Source organism: Tauraco erythrolophus, chromosome 4, assembly GCF_009769465.1.
Source record: "Tauraco erythrolophus isolate bTauEry1 chromosome 4, bTauEry1.pri, whole genome shotgun sequence".
NCBI lineage: Eukaryota > Metazoa > Chordata > Aves > Musophagiformes > Musophagidae > Tauraco > Tauraco erythrolophus.
In genome coordinates, this window is record NC_141468.1 from 16,924,204 (window position 1) to 16,946,377 (window position 22,174).

At 48.3% G+C, this 22,174-nt stretch overlaps 1 protein-coding gene across 1 annotated transcript in view; it reads right to left on the reverse strand.

Annotated features, from left to right (window-relative positions):
- LAMB1 (laminin subunit beta 1) overlaps positions 1–22,174 on the reverse strand; it is a 46,786-nt gene that overhangs the window by 7,188 nt on the left and 17,424 nt on the right. The window contains exons 14-26 of the mRNA XM_086609702.1: positions 19,079–19,237; positions 18,137–18,264; positions 17,568–17,691; positions 16,825–17,029; positions 16,572–16,715; positions 16,244–16,475; positions 15,573–15,736; positions 14,851–15,075; positions 13,993–14,210; positions 13,801–13,897; positions 3,779–4,148; positions 1,895–2,079; positions 407–648 (exon numbers count right to left, since the gene is read on the reverse strand). Of these exons, the coding sequence (XP_086465828.1) occupies positions 407–648; positions 1,895–2,079; positions 3,779–4,148; positions 13,801–13,897; positions 13,993–14,210; positions 14,851–15,075; positions 15,573–15,736; positions 16,244–16,475; positions 16,572–16,715; positions 16,825–17,029; positions 17,568–17,691; positions 18,137–18,264; positions 19,079–19,237 (2,493 nt within the window). The remainder of the gene's footprint in view (positions 1–406; positions 649–1,894; positions 2,080–3,778; positions 4,149–13,800; positions 13,898–13,992; positions 14,211–14,850; positions 15,076–15,572; positions 15,737–16,243; positions 16,476–16,571; positions 16,716–16,824; positions 17,030–17,567; positions 17,692–18,136; positions 18,265–19,078; positions 19,238–22,174) is intronic.

Here is a 22,174-nt window from a genome sequence, read left to right on the forward strand (position 1 = left end):
CTAGAGAAAGCAAGCACAGGGACTGAGGACAGACTTAAGAGGGTGGCTCTCCATCCAGCAGACTCACTACACTTTTCTGCATGTGGGAGCTCTGTCTGCAGCAAAGGGCTTTGAGTTAGAGCCAGGGTGATGAAAAGATGGGTGCTCTGTCAGGGCTGTGGAGAGTAGGAGGGAGACCAACATGAAAGGCTGGTGCCTGAAAGCCAGTAGGTCTCAGAGCCCACGGATTAAACAGTCCTGTTGTAGCCCACAAAGTACTCCGTCATCCAAGAAATGTGCACTTCTCATGAACAAACTGTACCTCAACCTGGCAAGCTCTCAATGGTTCCTCCCTGCCCGTCACTTCTTCACAAACCTGACTTTATTTTTGCTACAGGTTTTACACCCGCCATTCTCAGCTGCGTACCTTCTCTGCCACTTCGGAGAGATCCAGGCTCTGCAGCTTGCCTGCGAGTTCATCCAGCAGGCGCGACTGCTCCTCCTGTTTCGCCTTGAACTGGGCCTCCTTCTCCTTGATTAAGTCTTCCACTTCCTGCCGCGTTTGTGCTGACAGCTCCACGGTGCTATCGGGGTGAACAGTGGAGGCATTGACCCTCTCCTCTGCCTCCAGGGACATCTGGAAATACTTGGTGATGCTATCCAAGGCCCCTGCAGAAATCAGATGGAGTTGCTCAGAAATCTCTTAAGTAACGCGAAGTAATTTATATTACGAGGTTGGCAGATGACACATCAGGGTCAGCGATACGAGCATCAAGTTAAACGAAACTTTAAAGGCCTTTGCAGCTATATTCAGTGCCATTGCAAGGATGACAGAATTTGGCCTGTTGTGGGGGGGGCGAAAAGTTCTTTTTTTTTTTTTTTGCTTGGTTGACAGTGTGTCAAGTTTGCTGGATTTTGAAGTTCAGCCTTTCTCTGACCCTGTGACTGCATTCTGCTTGCCCTGAGGGCAAAAGGAGATGCAGCCTTTTAGGTTTACAGGGCAACAGTCTGTTTTCTAAGGATTCACTTATCCCATTAGTTCGTGTGGCTTGCCCTGGGATGTCTGGCTTATGGAGTCACTGCTTGGAAACTGGTCAGAGCTTTCCTAAGAAACAACTGCTTGACAAAAGATGCTGATTTAAGGAACTCTTAGTTTTAGACAGCTCCAGAGGGGCCTTGAGCAGGTGCAAGGGACCCCGCAGGGGTGGCCACACTCTGCATCTCCAGGCAGCTTTCCTCTGCAGAATGCCACCAGTCAGGGACTCCTCCATTCTACATCCTACTTGCCTCACTCTGCGAAAGCCCACATTCACTGGAAACAATCTCAGACTTCCTGCAAAGCAGGAAATTTAAAGAAAAAAAAATCCGTTGTTTCAAGTTGGAATGAAGTCAGCTTTCAAAATTTCCAAAGAATTTAGTGACATTCCTCTTTTTCCAGGAAATTTCAATTCTTGGCATGTTTCACTGTGCCAATGGGCATGCAAGGTTTGGGTAGCTTGGAAGAACTGAGTCCTTACAGTGTGCTCTTAGTCAGCAAGACTCAGGTAGTTCTTCCAACCAGAAACCGCCATTTAACAGACTGGGAGAACAAGGGAGATGTCCAGGTGTTTCTTGGAATCTGCTGCACTTTCAGCTGTTGTGTCTTGTCTAAAATGTATTAATCAAGAGGCTTTAAGACACCTTTGTGCCCCAAGAACTTGAGCCGCCTTTGCAGTGCGGAGAGGGAGAGAGAGGGGATGAGGGGGCAAAACAAAATTCCTGCTGCATCAGCAACTCTGCTAATGCACAGAAAGAAGCTGCCCTCCTCGGAACTCTGCTTTATTACAAGTTAGAAGATCAACCTGGTATTTAAAACCATGCACTCATTAAAGCTTCGGTCACCCCAGTGCTTTCTTCCCCTCCCTGCAACACTTACCCCGAACATCAGAGATCTTGATGAACTCTAGCTGTTCTGCAAGTTCTTTCACGACACGATCTAAGCTTTTGGCGTCTGTCTCCAGCGCGCTCAGGTCGGTGTCTGTGCTATTGCTCTTCACTGCTAAGGCCGACAGGTTTTCTTCTACATCAGCTATCTTAACTGTCACGTCTGCTGTCAGCTTTCTGTAAAACAGAGGCATGGGACTCAACAGAGGGAGGAGGAAGGGTTGTTAAGCCTCGGTGCTTCACTTCACTGAAGAGTGGTGGTTAGAGCTGTGCTGAGCTTCTCCCACGAGCTTCTCCCACAGCAGGACCTTGGTGGGGCTGTAAGTGATTTGTAACAACATGCCTACCTAGAATACTGTTTTGTTTCCTTTATCATACAAAACTACTTCTTAATCTACAGCACGTTTATAAACTCAAAGCACCAAATTGCTCAGAAAACAGCTGCTTTGTGTAAGATTAACTGGAGGCAGATTCCAGAGGACTGGTGTAATGCTCTTGTATCATGGCAACTGCATAGGTCAGAGTTGACTACTATGATCCATACATAATTTGCTTCCCATCCCACACAGCTACAAATGCAGTTTTGATTACTACGAGCTCATGGGACAGATTAGAACTTCAGGAAGTGGGGGGGAGAAGCCTTAGTTTTAACACAATGGGTTCTTTTAACTCGTCTGTAAAGATCCCTCCTCACCAGCCGTTTCTCCAGGGCTATAAGGGAAAACTTCCCGCCCTCAGCATTCAGCATGGCCTCAGTGAGCCACAGAGCAGGCTTTAGCTAGCGGGATAACCCTAAAAGGAAAAGCAAGTGTATGTTACACATCAATGCAGCTGCAGAACAGAAGTGGGCATAGGAAGCTATTCCCATCCATGGTGATCCCACCAGTCTCAGTGTTTCCTCATTCTGAAAAAATCAGGCACTATTTAAGCTCTGTGATCAATTTATAGCTCTCAATAGCCCAACAACCTGCTGTTTTCTAGGAGCCCTTCAAAGCCCAGTATTTCTATACAGCCAGAGGAGCAATGCACACACACATACGCGTGCGTTAGGGAAAAGCAGCTCCTCAGCTGCTCTGACCTCCCTCAGCACACACAGAGCCCAAACACAGCAGCAACCCCCAGCTCTCCAGCTGGAGAAGGGGAGATGCAGGGCATAAGTGTATCCCTAATTGAGACATTTGTGCTTTAATCCTTGCCCCTTTGCTTTGTGCAGTCTCTTTTACAATGCACAAGCAAGATTGAGCAGTTGCACACAGGGCTGGAAAGCATCTGTAATCCCACTTGATGTTAAACAGCCCCATCTCCAAAAGCATAAACTACTCTCTTTTGTATGCTTAGCCCTAAAACAAAATACAAGGCTCCTACCCTGAGAAAAATTGAAACAATCCTTGTTATAAAACTGGTGTTTCCCACACACACGCTCTGAATGTAAAAAGGAGCCCAAGTTTCCAACTCATCGGCTACACATGGAAATCCAGGAATTTAATCTCTCCCCTCTTCATTCTCTCACATAATAGCAGTGTTTGTCCTTTGCCCCGGGGGAGCACAAGGCAAGTGTGAGTGGCTCCGTGGTAATTAGCCGCCTGGTGCGCACTGGCAGCAGGACAACCCCAGCCCAGAGCATGGCAGCTGTGTTGCTCCTACCTTCCCCTGCCAGCTTTCCACTCGTGGGATGGATGCTCGCTGCCAGCACTGAGCATGGCGAGGTGCTCCACCAGCGTGAGGAGCCACACTGTACCTTGCCCAGCTGGAGGAGCAGAGTCGGGGTGTCCTCAGCTCCGCATGGGGGCATCAGTCACTCAACTAAATCCCAGCCCGCTGGCACTCCCGTTCCTTCCCACGCTAGGCTTATCCACGTAACTGCAACTGTACTCACTCTGCTTCCTCAAAGAGATTCCCAATGTTCTTCAGGGGCTCAGCAGCTGGATTTTGAGCAATGATCGTTTTAATTTCACTGAGCTTCTCCTCCAGAGTGTTGAGCGTCTGTTGGTATGGGCCAGTGACTCCAGTGATTTTGAGGGCATTAGCCCTATCCAGGAACTGCTGGGTTCTATTAGCCAGCTCGCTGATGATGACGTCCCAGAGGGCGAAGCACTGGTGGCACGGCACGCAGTCGGGGAAGAAGCCCGAGTAGCCCCGGGAGCACTTGTCGCAGCGCGGCCCTTCCACCCCTTCGTTGCAGATGCACTGCCCAGTGGCGCGGTCACATTGTGGGGTCTGGATGCCACGAGGGTTGCAATCACAAGCTGGAAGGAGAAAAAGGCATGCATGAAGGCTACAGTGAGGGAAACGACATTGACAGTGGCAGGGAGGAAAACAAAAATTCAACTAGTTGTAATGAAGTAGGGAAACGGGTATTGAAGTGGTCTGTGTCTGGATTATAATCAACTAATTATGGATGTATCTGCTTGGGTATGAGGAAACCAAGGCCAAGTGTGAAAGGAGAGCAAGACAAGGAACTAACTCTAGGGGAGACCAGGATTTGCAAATCCTAGAAACAGGCACAATAGTGGAGAAAGGACAGACACTTCTTGCAGTGTTTGGATGTCAGCTGGATAGCAATTGAAGACAAAGATCCCAGTTTCACTCCTACAATGAAGAGTAAGTAGAGTAAGGCTTTCCAGATGGGAAAAGAAATAAAAGGCAGGCATATAGCAGAAGGGTTTAAGAGCAAAACATGAGTGAAATAGAAAAAGTGAACGAGGAACAGCCATTTACTGTCTCCTCCAGCACAGGAGTAGGGGTCAACTAAGGAATCCAGCAGATCAAAAATCAACCACCCTCCCCTGCACCTCCCACAAACAGCACAAGAAAAGGAGATAGTTGATTACACAGCACTTTTAGTTAAGTGGAGGAGCTCCCTACTACAGGACACTGTGAGTGCTGAAAGTTGAGGTGGCTTCAAAGAAGTACATGACAAATTTATGGAGTAATAGCCCTTGAGAGATCTGTGCAGACATACAGGGCCTGGCTCAGGTTGTGCTCCTGCCGTGGACGGTTGGAAAACATTTCACAACATGCATCGAGGAGCCTGGCACTGGGCTGATGTTTTGGGTATACAGAAAATGGGAAAAAATCAGGCAGTGAAAAATAAAATAGAACAAAGAATGGAGTCATGGGCAGCCCCGTCTGAGGAAGAGAGAAGTCTTCTCCAACACGAGTGCTAACAACCAAAAGCCTACACACTGCTTGTCACCCTCAAGTGGTAATGAGGACGATTAACAGATTTTTATTTTTTTTTAATTACTTCACACTTCGAGCACGAACTCAGGTGTTAGTATTCACACCTTCCTGAAATGGACTTTCATTCTTATTTTATTTTTGTCACTGTGAGCAGATACCTATCTTTATATGCTAGTCAGGTAAGACTCAGGGGCTCCAAGTGGTTGCCAAATTGGAGTGATAAGGTTTGGGCTGCACCCTTTTTAACAAGCTTTTAGAATAAAGATGCACTGCTTTGGCACTAACCCACCATGAAGAGAAGTTACTTAATTAACTTACTGATGCACAGCCATTTCTAAAAGCACAGACCTACTTTGTACACGGTAACGCTATCAGGAGAAGTGTCTCCATGCAGAGGGGCTGCCATTTGACCTCTCCTCCTCTTTAATTACACAGGCAGCAGCAGCAGAGGAAATTACCAACCTGCAAAGCTTTCAATAAAGGGATGGCAGCAAAGCACACAAAGAGAGGCCTTGAAAATAGGCAGGTCATCTACCTACCATTGTGGCAGAGTACACTCGAAGCAGGTTAATCACACATTCCTTGAACGGGAAAAGGACTGAGATGCCTGATAAAAGCCTTCACTTACTTACACATCCATTTACCAGGCATCCTTGAAGGAGGTTAATGGCTCAAAAAGGTCCATAAATCAATTCACATACCCCAAGCACATGCCCCCTTGAAAAAAGGGCAAAACACAAAGCCGTTTTCAAGATTGTACATTGTTTGCTTCAATGCCAAAACACAGTGGTGGTCTTCAGTTCAAAAATTACACAAAGAGCCTCAGCAGAACAAACCGCTCCTCAACAAAACGACTCTCTTGTACAATGTGAATATGATAGGCAAGAGACAAAAATAACTTCTGCTGCCTGCACAATTGAGCAAAATGGTCCTTTGTTCTTTGAATTATACCCTGACACAAGAGATTGTTTTTACTTTACATCGAAAGTGCTTAAGTAGTCAGCTCTCCATGGAATATGTTCCCTGCAGGCAAACTGTCGAGTTCCTGTTTGAAGGAGGTCAGCTAACTCTTCTGTCAACTAATAAGGTCCTCGGTATAATGATGAATTGTCCAAATTCCTCTGCATAGAAAGAGGCTAAATGGCATGTGGTTTTGCTTAAAGATCCTGAGTTTTGATCAAGTTACATGAATACTTGCTGCTGGCAAATCAGATCACTATATTTACTTGCGGATTTAAAAAGCTTAAAGTGAAAAAAAAAAAACAAAAAAACCAAAACAACCCATGTTGGTAATTCTACTCCTGAATACCTGCATGTTCAGGAAAGGCAGATGACAGGCTTTAGTAGCATTTACATGGTAATGTGAATTCCAAAATCTCTGGAGCCAGAAAATGCTGGGGAAGGAGAGAGAATTTAAGTACTAACTCATTTGCACTAACTCCAGGGCTGCCTGTTGGGAGACGATAAAGAGCAAAGAAGTAATTTATTCTAAATATAGCACAATCCTTGGAAGAATCATTGCGTTTCTAGAATTCTACAAAACTTCCAAACTGAGCTTTGTGGGACCCACGAAAAAATGGCACAAGGTGGCTAGAAGCATTACTGCGGGTTATTTATCCAGTTTAGGATTGTCTATCAAGGCCAGAAGCAGACAATGTCGTCTCTGCTTTACTTCGGTAGTGGGAATCCAACGTAGATAAAATGGCTTTCAAAAGGGCTAGTTTCACATTTGCTCCTTCTTTTCTTCATGATCTTCCAAAGTCATTAACTATACAAAGGACCATACCAGCTTTCAAACCAAAACGTAAAACTGTCTACTTTTAAGTAAAATCACACAGTCTAAAAGAAAACAAGAAAAAGCCTCCCTGATAACTGGAAGAAGATTCCAGTAGATTTTATTTTCTTTCCATTTTGAAAATTTGCATGTCATTTCTACATGTTGGTGTTACAGTCTCTCTAGCTACAGCCCTCGGACAACTCCTTACTGTGGCACTGACTGAAACATTTTTAGAATTCTCACAAAAGCATCACTGCTCCTCTTACAGCTCACATCCTGTGAGCAAACCTTTCATCTCACAAATGACACGTGCATGCCAGTGTTTGGTTACATGCAATCTTCTTTTTCAGAGTCTAGATGACCTTAGCCAATCACTTCAGCCACAGTTGAAGCAATCCCTCTGTTCCCTGCTAGGGTGTCAGTCTCTGAGAGCTTCTATGAGATGTTGGGTCTCAATTTCCAGACATGGCGTTAATAACTAAATTTGGCAAGCCAGAGACCCACAGAACTACTCTTCTGCCCTCCAAGGCCACGTGGAACAGGACCTCCACCATCTCCAGCACCTTTATTGGAGGAGTCCTGTATCTCGTGCCCTGGCCACCACACCCTGGCACGGAGCACATCCAGGGCCCTTGCAGACAGCATCTTCCCTTTACAGCATGGTGGGGATCAAACTGGCAACTAACTTAAACTCTGGTGACTTCTCAAGAGGAGGTACGCAAGCCACGACAAGATCATATAAAGCCTTCTAGTGAGGAGTGCCTTGAACACCACAGGCCACCATGCAAATAGCTCCATGCACAGATTTTACTTCTCTGCCTCATGCAACACCCGCTTACCAAGCACCTGCTGGCTTCAGTCTCTGTGGGATTTCAGAGCACAACTTTGTCCTAAAGTGACAAAAAGGAAACTTTGTCCTAAAGGGACAAAAGCACAGTGAGTGGCAGGATCCAAGCAAAAGGAAAGGAGGACATCCTACATGGCACGGATTGGAAAAGGCTAGCACAGGATGGGCAAATAGCTCATGGAAGAATAACTGCCTGCCAAGTTGCACATGCATCATTCATGACGGTGGGTGCACATCCATCAAAAGGATTCATGTGACATTTGATTATCATTGCCAACAAACTGGGATGTGAAAACAGGAGACACCCTGATTCCCATCACGTGCTAGAAACAGAGCAAACACCGTGCCAGAATGATCCAGCACACCATGCCCAGCATCATTTTTGGCCAAAGTACCCCAGCATCACATCTAGCCACAGCAGAGTGCTATCTCTGCCAGAGACCTCTGCCAGAGGTGCTCCTTTGTCACCTCCTTTGTTCGTGTCCAGCTATGGCCATGGCCACCAAGTGAGCCAACTCCTACGCAGTCCTGTGTTAATGATGTCTCTGTTACTTAAGTTTTGCTTCTGGTGTACTCTAACAGGCTAATGCAAACACAATCTTCAAAGTGTAGCTTGGGTCTGGAGGTTTTGGCTCTAACCAGCACATTCATAGCATGAACACCTGAGTAGCTATACCACATCTAATTTTCCCCAAGAAGAACAAGAAACACACAGGCACATCTAGGGATGCAGAAGAGTTTCAGATATTATCCAGTAGCTACCAATGGCTTTATACTCCAGCAAACATAGTATCTGTGGAATAGGGAAGCTCTTTTTAAATGCCTTACCTATGCTTATGTGACTAGAAATTGGGAACAGTGGTTTGTTTTGCACTGTAAAACCACACAGATGCTGAGTTTACTGCAAGACATTTAGATGCCTTAACCAGTTTGGGTTGGAAATGGCCTTCAGGACAAACAGTTGATTATTCTCCCTTCATACAGAGGAGTGGACAAAGGTCAGGGTGAAGGGCTGCAAGTTAACACAGACTGGGCTGCTTGCTTTGAAGCTCAGTTAGACAGGGATCAAATCTGTCCCGGGGTAAGCAGAGCAGGACACTGCAGTACCTCCCATGGAAAACATGGCTGAGGAAAAGAAGCTTTTTGAAATCATTGGTCAAAGATCTGAGAGTTTTCAATGGAGCATTTACTAAGTTAAATAATAGGTTTCTGTTTCGAAATGTCGTTCTGGAACTGGGTGTATTGTTTTCTTTAATTGAGTGCTTAACTCAATCAGACATTCTTCTGTGGCATACTCCAACTTAAGTGAAATTACATTTTTGACAGGAAAATTCTCTAGCCAAATTCTTCAGTCAGGATCTGCTGATTAGTAACTTATGACTACAGAAGACTGTAGCTTCATCTATTCACAACGCATGTGCACACATGTGCATGCACACAGAGTATCCATGAGTAATTGTTCAATCACCTTGATCAATGCATTTTGCTTTCAGTAACTTTTTTTCCTGATCTTAAAGATAAAAGTAACACTCATACATGTTTATTGAATATATCTTGTAGAAACCTAAGGGCAGAAATCCCAAAGAAGTAAATGACTAGCTCGAGTGGTTCATCTCAAGCTCACAAGGATCTAAGAAACGCTTTATCTTTCACTTACTCCAACAGCTCTGCTACCCTTCCCTCTGATTTTAAATATTCAGAACTCACTTCCATTTGAGCTACTGTAATTTAGTATGTGGCATATTTGCATATCACTTAATTTAAACTAAGGTATGTCAGAGCAGTTGATACTACCGCCGAGATGATATAATGGATACTGAAAGGGCTGTATGAAGATCAGTCTCAGTGTTTAATGCCTTACTGCAGGATGCTAGGAAAAAGTGACTGTCATACATCATCCTACACAGAACAGAAATCATTTTTGCAGAAATGTTTTCTTTACTGCTTGAGATTGGGGACGGATAGCATCAAAAGTTTAACTCCTCCGCAGCAAAAATACAAAGGGTTTGTTCAAACATGATTCCCTGGCATCATTTCCCAGTGGTAGTGAGGCACTATGATGATAAAACCATTCAGCAATTTGTAAGGTTGAAAGTTTCGCAGAGCTAGCAAATCTCTTCTGAATAATCAGCTATTGATTCAAATTACCCCGTAAGCATATTGCTAACTCCTCAGCGTCATGATTTTCAGTACGAGTGTTAAGATAAGATCCCAGCCTAGAACTACTAGAGTGGTGCTGTATTTTAACATGCTAGCAGACCTTGCCAAAAGGGCAATTTTCTGGAAACAATCAATACACATTACAATATTTTAAGACCACAGGTCAATTGAAACTATGAAACTCAAAGTGAAAATTGTATTTCCTTTAGTGCAGAAGTTGTTTGACTTCCTTTACACGCTTATCACAGAAGGAAAAGAAATATCTGCTAATCTTCCTCTCTGCATCATAAATATCTCCTACGAAAGCAGCCTATGTGACTAGTTTAAGACCTAGGTGTCAAATGAAGATTATGGAGCCTATCCGTAAACGGCAATGGAGTAATTTTCAGTGAACAGGTGTTTCAGCACCAGGTACATAAAAAAAGACTAAAAACTGAGAAAAACAACTTTCTGCCAATGTCTGCAATGATTATTTGATAAAAACATGACTTTTTCCCATCTTAGTTCAATTAAACTGTTTTTCACAATAGGGCTTGATCCTCAAGTCCAGAACAGGAAAGTATTGACAACGGTATGCTTCTTACAAAGGGGAGACAGCAATACAACCTAACTGTCATCTCATGCGAGGCCTTTTACTCACTGTGCTCTGTTCCGTTTGTTCCATTAAAACAGTAACGACAGTAAAATTGTAGTCTCCTTTATATTCTATGAAACACATAAGCTTAAAATATCTGCTATGTAAGGGCATTGTTTGAGCTGCATCTACAGCCACACTGTATCTCAGAGGCTTCCCGGGAGCCTGGAGCCTCCTGCCAGAAATGTGCTTTGCAGGCTGAAGTCGGCGCAGAGCTCAGCATGCCGAGTCCTGCACTTTGGTTGCCAGGCTTTGGAAAAGCTCCAGCAGAATGCCTGGGAGACTCGAGTCTGATGAAATTTGTAATCCTATTATTTACTATCTTACCAAGGATTTTTATGCACACGCACACGTTCACGTGCAGGCTCGCACAGAGCTGCATTTAGCTTGTAGCTGAAGCAATGGCCAGAAGAGCCCTGCAAAGGGGCTGGCACTGCCCCCCAAGCAGACGATGCTCACAGCACAGCTCCTGCTTGCTGTAAGCCTCAGAGGGACCCGCATGAGGCCGAGAGAGATGCACTGGGTTCGCTTTTGTCCTTGTTTCAGGCATTATGTTAAATTAAATGAGTAGCTGTTGTGCTTTTTTAAAGCACGGAGTAAGCAGTCTCGGAAGACCCAGTCCTGCAGACTCTCTGCTGTGTGTAATCCCCAACAGACATCTGTGCGTGCTGGGAGCATACCCAGTACCGAGGGGTTGAGATGCTGCCCAAATGTCAGCACCCACCTTAGCTTGTCCCAGCAGTCTGGTCCCAGCGTGATCTCTGGGGACAAGCAGAGAGGAGACATCAGATGACACCTTCTCTCCGCCGCATGGAGCATGAACTGCAAATCAAAGCACCCAGACCAGGTGCAAAAACCTGCCTCCCCCAGCTTCTGCCTTACCATCTCTGATCTTACCAGGATTTTTACAAAACAAGTCACAGGCAGGAGCCAGCAATGGTCACTGCCACTGATGGGGATGGCATGAAAGCATGCCCTGGAGTCTGGTTTCCAGCAGAGCGTGCTGGGACCCTGGTGCCACATCCACAGCTCGGTGCTGCTGCGAGCACCTGGGAACCCATGTGCTTGTCCTAGATGGGCCATTTGGTACCCCTCCACATAGCTGTGTCCAGAGGTTATTTGCAGACACTTCTGTTCACATGACTTTGCTTTTTTTTTTTTTTTAACTAATTCAAAAATTTGTAGAGTGTCATGGCAATGCGGGCAGTACAGTCTCCGTTCCTCAGCAGGAGCTCGTGCTTCTTGGTGCCAACAGCCTGAAGACCTCTTGTGAAGAGCTCACACATTACTGTCCCTTGAGTGAGGCATCCTGCGATTTCCAACCCTGGGCAGAAGCTGCTTGCCCCAGCTGGAGTCATTTGGACTGACATCCACACCTCCACATCAGCTTGGCACCCACGGTAAAGACCATCTGTCCTTACTCACCTGGTTCAGAGCTCTTTCACCATTCCCCATCCAGATCAGTCTGTATTTTCTTCCTGAAAGCAGCACAAAGCACAGCCGCTCTGGCTGCCTGAGCCAGCATGAATATGCCACCGAAGGCAGGTGGCAAACGCCACAGCCAGGAGTCTGTGTGCTCCACTACAGCTGGAGCTGATGTCTTTGTGATGAATCCTCTTCTCAGTTCCAGCTTCACCCTGGCCACAGGCCATATTATGTTATTTTCCAGGGGCATTGCCCTGCAACTCCTTAAAGGGCACAGTTTTCCAGTTCACCTGTAAATCGCTTACCGCTGAGAGCTGCTACCTGCTCACGCGGCAGCTGCACACCTGCCAGCCTGAACATCACCCCTTCGTTCACCAGGACCAAACGAGGCCTGAGAAGTCACTTCTCTCCCTGCCGAGGAAGGATGGGAGACAGGGCAGGAGGCGCTGACCTCACCTCGCCACGAAGACTGAGCAGCACTGTGGAGCTGGATGTGCTCCACAAGTGAGCACGAGCTTGGAGCCCATCTGAGGCACTGCACCGCAAGCTATGGCGGCTCAGCCCCGGGCACCGGCTCTCCCTGCATGCCAGGGAGACCTCCAGTCGCATGCAATTCTGAAGGAAAATCTGCATTTCTACCTGATCGAGTCTCCCCCGTCACTTAGGGGGAGAAGGGACGGCGAGTTGGATGGAGAGTGCAGAGCTTGCATGGTAAAAACAGGCTCTGAAGAATATATCCTCTCTTTGCTTCAGAAACATTAAAAAGCAGGTTTTCACATGCTCAAAAGGCAGCAGAAACAGAGGCCAGAAATGCTGGTACATGGCAAAATCCTGCCGATAAGGTATGCAAACGGGCTCCATCAATAAAACTGATGGAGAGAGCTGATACCAAGAGACAGTCCCTGCCCCGGAATCGGCTGGGTCAGCGTCCCTACCATGCCAGAATACACACAGCCTCCTCGAGAAACCCAATATGTACTCAGGAATTGGGACAATTCCCCAGCCCTTTCATCTGCTGCATTAACCAAGTAGCTGTGACCTGCCTATCTGGTTAGATAATGGGCTCTAAGGTATCTCTGTTGTAAAGGATTTATTAAAGACCACAGCAAGCACATTCCTCCCTGCAGGAAAAAATACCTTAATCTACTGCAAACTCTCCTGGCAAAGGCTCCTATTTGAACAGATCAGAGATACAAGTTTGTTCTGGTCTGGACAGTGTTTGGAGTTTCTTTCCCAGCTAACGAACAAGACTTGTTTATAATGAAAGTACAGATAGCATCCAGTTTTCTAAACAAGCGACTTCATGGTGCTCTGTTTTGCAGCACGTAGCTATGGCTAACCCACTGCACCATCTCTGCTGCTTTATTTTCATCTGAAATATAAGGAAAATCTCCTACTAAATCAAGAACCTTATTTCTTCAGCCCCAGCCTCCCTAAAAAGACAGAAGAGGAGACGGGTCTTCCACTACATACAAACGAAGGGCAAAGGAAATCCGTTTCCAGACCAATTCTCAGACCCAAACACTTGCGATATATGTTTTCTTGCCACACTGGCTTACCTGGCAGCACTGCAACCTAACGGTTAAAGAAGAGTTGGTTTCTATACAGAGACGATTGTTTCTAAATAAGGGTCCCACAAGAAATTAAATAGACCAGGCAAGTGTCGGGCTGGGCTCCTGCCGCATCTCCCATATCCAGAGGCAGGACAAACCCCGCCATGCCTTCCTCCCTCATTTCCAAGGCTCTTGTGGGCACTGACAGGAGTCACCAGAGGGGCTGCTCCAGGCAGGGGTGTCTCAGCCACTGGCCAACGGCTCATTTCCCAAAGGACCAGGCATGGTGTAATGGAGCAGGCACCAGGCTGGGACTCACCTTGGCACTCCACGTTTGGGTCACCCCAGAAGAGCTCCTGGCACTCCCGGCAGGTCCGGCCTCCGAAGCCCGGCATGCACTGGCACTGCCCTGTGAACTGCCAAAAAATAAAGGAGACCAGACTGTCTCAGTGGCTCGCCCCGCGGCAGAGTGGAGGCTGAGCAGCCGCCGTGCGCCCCGTGCCCCGCTCACCTCGTTGCAGGCAGGTCCAAGGGAGCGCGTGGGGTCACAGGCACAGGGCTCGCAGCCGGCGCCGCTGGCGAGCCGCCAGGTGTGGGGGGCACAGCGGTCGCAGGTCTGCCCCACCACGTTGGGGAGGCAGCGGCACTGCCCTGTGGCCGCCTCGCAGCGGCAGCTCTCCGAGCCCTCGCAGTCCTCCCGGACGGTGCCCAGGTAGTTGCAGACGCACTCTGTGAGGGAAAGAGCGTGGCGCCTCGATGTCAGCCTGCCCTCTCGTTACCAAACCTCCCAGAGTGCGCATTGAGTTTGTTCTCCGAGTCCCTAGAGGTGGGCACATCCCAGCGCCCATGGCTGGGCACGGCTGACCCAATGCCAAACGACACCCAGCACGAGCACCCCTCATGTCCCAGGCTGGCTGCCCCTACAGCCCCTGCCCCAGCACACAGGAGGTGACAGGAGCCCCTCGTTTGAGCAGCCCAGCCTTCCTCCTCTTCTCCTCTTCTCCCTCCGCACACAACCAAAGCCCAAGCCTGCCCGGCTCCTGTCAGCCAGCTATGGCAGCAGATCCGCTTGCAGCAACCCCATCTCTGGAGATGAGGTAAACAAAGAGCACTAAACAAGAGAGAAATAAACCTCCCTCCCGAAAAGGCCTTCTCCTTTCAGCACATGTCCGTGCTGTCCCTGCTCTCCCTGCCAAACACACGGGGCTCCCCTCCAGGCCAGGAGCCCCACCGAGCTGCAGGGCAGCCGCACGCCACTCCAGCTGGAAGTAAGGAGGTTTCCCCTCCACCCCAAACACTCTCGGGTAAACTAAAAAGAGCTCAGGCGGCCGCTGCCACCCGTGACGTGGCCGGCAGAGGGGACACTCACTTCTGCAGTCCTGCTGCAGGGCGCTGCCGTAGTAGCCCTGTTTGCAGAGGTGGCAGTTTTCCCCCTCCGTGTGATACAGGCACTTCACACACGTTCCCGTCTTCTTGTCGCAGGCCTCCGGGTCGGTGGTGTCGATGTTGTTGTTGCACTGGCAGGGCTGGCAGGCGCCACCAACCTCGTCGGGGCTTCCGAAGAAGCCAGACACACATTCATCACATCGGCTGCCTGTTTGAACAAACAGGCACGGTGGGAATCGCAGTCATGGCTCACTAGTGAGCGCGGTCCCACAAACGGCAAGACTGAGGCAAGGCAATAATAGCTGTTAGTGGGGGATGTTAACTGCATCACGCTCAGAGCAACAGAGGCAGCGCCTGGTGAGACCGCAGCAGCTTGGTGCAGGATGGATGGTACCGCTGGCGGCACCAAGGCATGGCGGTGCAGCCCACCTGCCAGCACGCTCATCCCCTCGGCTCCGCTGCCGTTCTGTCCACCTCTGCCGACCGCTGGTCATCCCTCACCACGCTGCTGGGGATGACGTTCACACTGGTGCCGGCATCGCCTGCGCAAGCCACTCAGCACTAGAGCTTTCCAAGAGCTGCCAAGCTCCAGCAGCAACATATTGATGCTGGTGCTGCGGTCACATCCAACATCCCACATGAACACACCCCTCCCCACTCGTAGGTTCAACCCAACCAGCCCCACTCCATGCACCCATTAAGTACCTATGTATCCCACGCTACAGACACACACAACTTGCAGTGTGACTGGATCCTGGTAACAGCCGCTGGAAAACTGGCGTCCGCTCTCAGGACCATCAGGGCAAGGGCAGGGGCGGCAGTGGTCGCCTGATCCCAGGACAGGGTCTCCGTAGTAGCCAGCCTGGCACCTGCGTGACGGAGTACATGGCATGCAGGGGACTGCAGGCAAATGGACTGAAGCCTTGTTCTAACTACGCTCAGCTTTCCAACCACCATGAAGAACCAAAGCATAGAAACATCCCTACAGCCTTCCTGCGCCACTCACACTCCGAGCAGCTGTGCCCACAGAGGCAAATTTGGCTGGCTTACGCCAGTGTGAGACCAGGAGACCCCAGGCAGATGCCTCTCAAGAGACTTGCAATGGAGAAAGCCTCTCTGAAGCCCTGAGGTCCTGCAACACGCTCCCAGATGTCTGGGCAGGTGCTGCTGGGAGGCGGGAGGCCACAGGCAGGAAAGAAGGTGTCCCCGCTCCCATTCTCCTCCAGGACCACCAGCGCTGCTCTGGCTCCCACAGTCCGAGGACTTTCTCCATGGATTCACACCCGTCCGAGCACCAGCACCGGAGAGGAATGGCTGCTGTATGCATCCTGCCGGGGGGAAGGAGAGAGGCCGAGGAGGGAGCGCACGCATCGTACCTCTCGCAGTTGTGCCCCGCCGTGTGGTCCCGGCAGCTCAGGCACTCCCCGGTGTAGGGGCTGCAGTCGTCGGCGTGGCCGTTGCAGTGGCAGGGCTGGCAGTTGGGGAAGCCCCAGAAGCCGGGCAGGCAGCGGTCGCACTGCCGCCCGTACACCCCGGGGAAGCAGTGGCACTGGCCTGTCTCCGCGTCGCAGAAGGTGTTGTAAGAGCCTCGGACGTGGCACTCGCATGCTGCAAGGAGAGGGAGAGAGGGGCTGCGTTTCCCCAGCACTCCCTAAACACACGGCCCCAACCACAGCCCAGCCCAGCGCCAAGGGTTTAACGTACGTCGGCATCCGCTCGGCCCAAACCCAAAGGTGCCAGGGGCACATCTGTCGCACTGTCTTCCAACAACGTTGGGACGACACTGGCACTGTCCTCCGCTGGGGTCACACACTGAACTGAGGGAGCCCTGGGGGTCACACTGGCACGCTGAGCAGAGAAAAGCATCGAGGGGAGTGAGTACCACGGCGCAGGATGTGAACCACCTGCCTCATCCCATGCGCACACCTGCCCCATGCAAACTGCTCTGGTTACATACATAACGCAGTCTCGTGTAATAGAGCAGAAATGCTGAATATGATGTTCTTGCAGACGTCCGTCATGGGGGTTTTCACAACACTCCTGCTGTTTTCCAGACACCGGTATCTTTGGAAAGTTTCCCAAGCACTGTTCGTGACCACGTCCTCGCCTGAGCCTCCCACTGTGAATATGTCCAGCGATTTGCAGTGTGGCATGAGAACAAGCTACAAAATAATTTTACAATGACAAAGTGTCACTATTTATAGCTAGGCTCCAACAAAATTGTGAAAATTCACTATCATCCCGCTTCCTATCATCCTTTTCTGGCCAAAAAGTAAACAGCCATACAGAATCTGGAAGGGAAATGATGATATTTCTGCAGTTTTTGGTGGAATAGTTCTGGTATCTACCGAATTCTTACAAAATCTACCAAATTCTACCCATTCAAAAGAAAAAGGTCGACATTCATGACACATATGGCACTCATTAGCCTCCTCAAAGAAATGACAGGTCTGTGGAAGTAGCTGCAGTCCTGTAAAACACAACAAAAGCCTCTCAACAAAAAACCAACCCACATACTTTGAGGCTGAAGAAACCCACGCTGCTTTACATTGTTCAGTTAAAATCTGGCTTCAGTCGTAAGCAACAATGTTGTAAAACATTACTTTGGATTTACATAGACACATCCCAGAGGAGATGCAAACTTTCAGGCTTTTAAATACACTCTTCCCACAGAGCATCCCTGAAATAATTTCTGCTCACGGAGTCAATAAGCGTGTATGGGCTTTCCGTCTCTGTGTCGACCGAGGAGTACTGGGTTAGTTCCAGGCGGATGGTGTAATTCAGCCCCTTCTCAAAGCAGACAGGTCGTGGGAGAACAACATACCTGGATTAGGAACAGGAAACAATTCTTACTTCAAACGTCCAGCACCATAAAGCGTTTCAGGTGGCCCTATAAAGCAATCGAGATAACGGAAAGCAGCCCAAACCGGGCAGAACAAAAGCTACGATGTGAACGAGGCCGTTTGGAGGCTTGTGCAAGTCAGAACCGGAAAAGCTTATCACAAGGTAAAGAGTCGTACCGATGTTCACTCACAGGCTGGGCAAACACGTCCCCACCTCTACTCACTGAACAAAACAATTCAGACAATGAGAATAAACTTAAAAGCTTTGAGTCTACAGACACAATGCTAAAAATCTTTTCATAACCCACTGGAAATTAAAATTTCATTAACTTTCATAGAGGCCACAGCAAACTGAAAACGTGATGTTACTCTGTTTCAATTTTTGAAATGTTTTTTTCTCCTTTTGGCCCATCCAGTTATACTGACCTGGAGCCGGGCGACAGCGAGACGACCTGATTATCATCATCAGGAACTGTATTGCCACAGCGGCTACCCGTGGGAATCTTGCCTGGGCGCGAGACGCTGATCACAGCTTTTTCCCACTGATCCGGCAACTGGGGGGAAAAAAGGCTGATCAGCATCAAGCAATGGCCGTAAGCTCCCGGGAGCATCCGGAGCTCAGGCCAGGAAAAGCGTGTGACAGACAGGGTGTTCACTGTGCTTCAGGGAGAATGGAGCTGCAGCTCCAGCATCAATGGAGCATGTACTGGCTGCAGGTTTGGGCGGAGATAAGACAAGGCAAGTGCCCTTGGACATCCTCCAGCATGACAGCCTGTCTCCCTCCTTCCCAAAAAACCACGACTAGATGTAGGTGGTCAGCAATCCCATCTGCGGCACGGCATCAGCAGGGGATTTGGCAACCTCCTCTTCCCCCACCTCTGAGTACTGCACCTGAGTGTTTCACTGCAGTCAATTGCTGCCAAGCTCTTGGTAAGGACCTGAGGGGATTTTTTTCTCTTCCTTCACCCTGTGAATTATTCACAGTCAAAACCCACTGCTTGCAAACTCTTGGCTGCGGGCATTCAACATTCAAGACGGGCAATTTGTCTCCTGAGGTACATAACCCATCTTATGCTTCCACCCATCAGAAGACCGTCTGTCTGATGCCAAATTTATATTCTGATATATCCTGACAGGACTTGTCACTTTTTAATTTGCTCATTAGACAGGTGCTGAAACAACACAATAATGAACAAAACTTTAAAACAAATAATACTAACGAAAGTCAACGTCTTCTTGGATTTTCACACATCTCAGACATTTAACTGAGCATCCATCCTTGTCTTTGAGTTCTGATGACTCCTGGAAGTGCCAGGCTTCTGTCAGTCATGCACCGAGAGGTAGCAATGCCTGTACTCACAGACCTACCTGCGGCTCATAGCGGACCAGAATGTCATACTCCATGGAGTAGGGGATGTTGTCAATGTAGAATTCCAAGTATGCGCCCTCAGGGACCCTTACAAATCCTATGCCTGTCCACGATGGTGTGCGGTCTGGCATGTACTGGCGCTCTATTATGTTTACTCCCTAAAAAAACAGTGAACAGAGATTTTAATACTGATACATTAAATTTGCAAGCCCCATGGGAGTGTGTGAAGTGATGAGTTCTGCTGACGGATCACTTCTGGATCGCAGCATCCGTGGTTTGCATTCCAGGGAACACGAATTCTCTTTTAAACTCATGTGCACGTGCACTGTTGCCCTTTCACTTAACATACAAAAAGCAAGAAGGATAAAATAAAACAACGCTGCACAACTCTTCAGCCATTTCTCTGTTATAGTGGGGAATTAAATTTAAAAACTTGCTGTGAGTAATCAATCCACCAGCTACAACATCCCGTTCACTGTAAGGACTTTCACACCATACTTGTAGCAGTAGGATTTACTGCAGTGGCACATAACTGCCCTATTAACGCCCAAGCCGAGTGTTAATTACTTCCTGACGACACCGCACTGCTCCAAACCAAACCACTGCTCAGGAAAACGTTTGAAAAGCAGATCATGGTCGTCATAAGTGGAGTGTCACTAAATAACAGAGATCCTAATCATCGAGAGATATTTAATAGCCACACCAATATGCGATAACTCCTTTCAGTCAGGTGCCAGGTTTTTACCTGCTACTCTTTATATAAAGCAAAGAAGAGGAAAAAGGCAACAGAAAATGGAAACATGTGGTGTTCAAACTTCCCGTTTCAAATATATCTGCATCCACAAATAGTTCTCTCCATAGAACAACATCCTGTGAATTCCTAAGGAAGCTGCTTCAGTAGAGAAGGATAAAACGTAAGGAAATGTCTATACATGTACATATTCCTCCAGGATGTCCTCTCATTTACTCTCACAGTCTTTGAAGAGAGCCTGCCTTATAAATTATTACCCTTTGCCTTTGCACAAAGGGTTGGAGCTCCCCAGAAAGGCTGGCAGGCAGGACGCGAGCAGGGGTGTGCAGCTGTGGGGAGCATGGGGTGCTTGGCACCACCTGAAAATCCCTGTTACTCTGTGCTTTTTTGTTTTGTCTTGTGCTGTGCCCCTGTCTGGAAATTCAGAGCTTTATTCTGCCACCAGATTAATAAGAAAGTTTTTTGATATTGGCATTTTTAAATATAGTTTGTTCTGAAGGTTTTCAAAGGCAACCAGCAGCGCATCCCCTCGCTCCGCCTGGCAATGCAGGTTCTCACACTGACCTCCTCCGTTCCCGAGTGCCACGAGCCTTGTCAAGACTTCGGGTACTGCCTCTGCAGCCAGGCAGACACAAATGTACCAAAAACCCTGTGCCAGCTTACGTGCCTTCTGCTGTGGTTCAACTTCCGCTTTGCGCTGTCTTCCCTCTCTGCAGTTACGGAATGCAATGGAATATTTCAGTTGGAAGGGACCTAAAATGATCATCTAGTCCAACTGCCTGATCAATTTGGGGCTAAAAAAAAGTTAAAGTATGTTGTTAAGGCACTGTGTTCAGTTTTGGACCCCTCACTATCAGAAAGACATTGAGGTGCTGCAGCATGTCCAAAGAAAAGCAACGAAGCTGGTGCAGAGTCTAGAGCACAAGTCTTATGAGGGGTGGCTGAGGGAACTGGGGTTGTTTAGCCTGGAGAAAAGGAGGCTGAGGGGAGACCTTATCGCTCTCTACAACTACCTGAAAGAAGGTTGTAGCGAGGTGGGTGTCGATCTCTTCTCCTAAGTAACAAGTGATAAGAGGAAATGACCTCAAGTTGCGCCAGGGGAGGTTTAGATTGGATATTAGGGAAAATTTCTTCAATGAAAGGGCTGTCACGCATTGGAACAGGCTGCCCAGGGATGTGGTTGAGTTGCCATCCCTGGAGGTATTTAAAAGACGTGTAGAAGTGGTGCTTAGGGGCACGGTTTAATGATGGACTTGACAGTGTTAGGTTTACAGTTGGACTCAATGATCTTAAAGGTCTTTTTCAATCTAATTGATTCTATGATTGTCCAAATGCCTCTTAAACACTGACAGGCTTGGGGCATTGATCACCTCTCTAGGAAGCCTGTTACAGTCTTTGACCACCCTCTCGGTAAAGAAATGCTTCCTAATGTCCAGACTGAACCTGTCCTTGCGCAGCTTTGAACCATTCCCATGTGTCCTATCATGGGATACCAGGGAGAAGAGATCAGCACCTCCCTCCTGAGGAACCCATAGAGAGCAATGAGGTCACCCCTCAGCCTCCTTCTCTCCAAACTACACAAACCCAAAGCCCTTAGCCACTCCTCACAGGACATGCCTTCCAGCCCTTTCATCAGCTTTGTTGTCCTCCTCTGGATGCATTCAAGGACCTTCACATCCTACTTAAATCGTGGGGCCCAGAACTGCACACAGTACTCCAGGTGAGGCAGCACCAATGCTGAATACAGCGGGATAATCACCTCTTTTGACCACCTGGTTATACTGTGTTTGATGGACACCAGGATGGGGTTTGCCTTCTTCACTGCCAGGGCACACTTGACTGACACTGAGCCTGCTGCCAACCAGGACCCCAAGATCCCTTTCTGCAGGGCTGCTCTCCAGCCTCTCCTCTCCCAGTTTATACTTGTGCCCAGTCTTACTCCATCCTAGGTGCAGAATCCAGCATTTCGACTTGTTAAACTTCATCCCATTAATCATGGCCCAATGCTCCAATCTATCTAGATCTCTCTGGAAAGGATCTTGTCCCTCAAGAGAGTCAATAGCACCTCCCAGTTTGGTATCGTCAGCAAATTTGCTAATGGTGCATTCAACTCCTGCATCCAGATCGTTGATCCATATATTGAACAGAATTGACCCTGAATTGAGCCCTGAGGAACACCACTAGTGACCGGTCACCAGCCAGATGTAGCCCCATTCACTACAACCCTTTCAGGTCTGCCATTCAGTCAGTTCTTCACCCACAGCACCGTGAACCCACTCATCCCACAGCTGGACAACTTGTCCAAAATGATGCTGTACAGTATCAAAAGCCTTACTAAATTCCA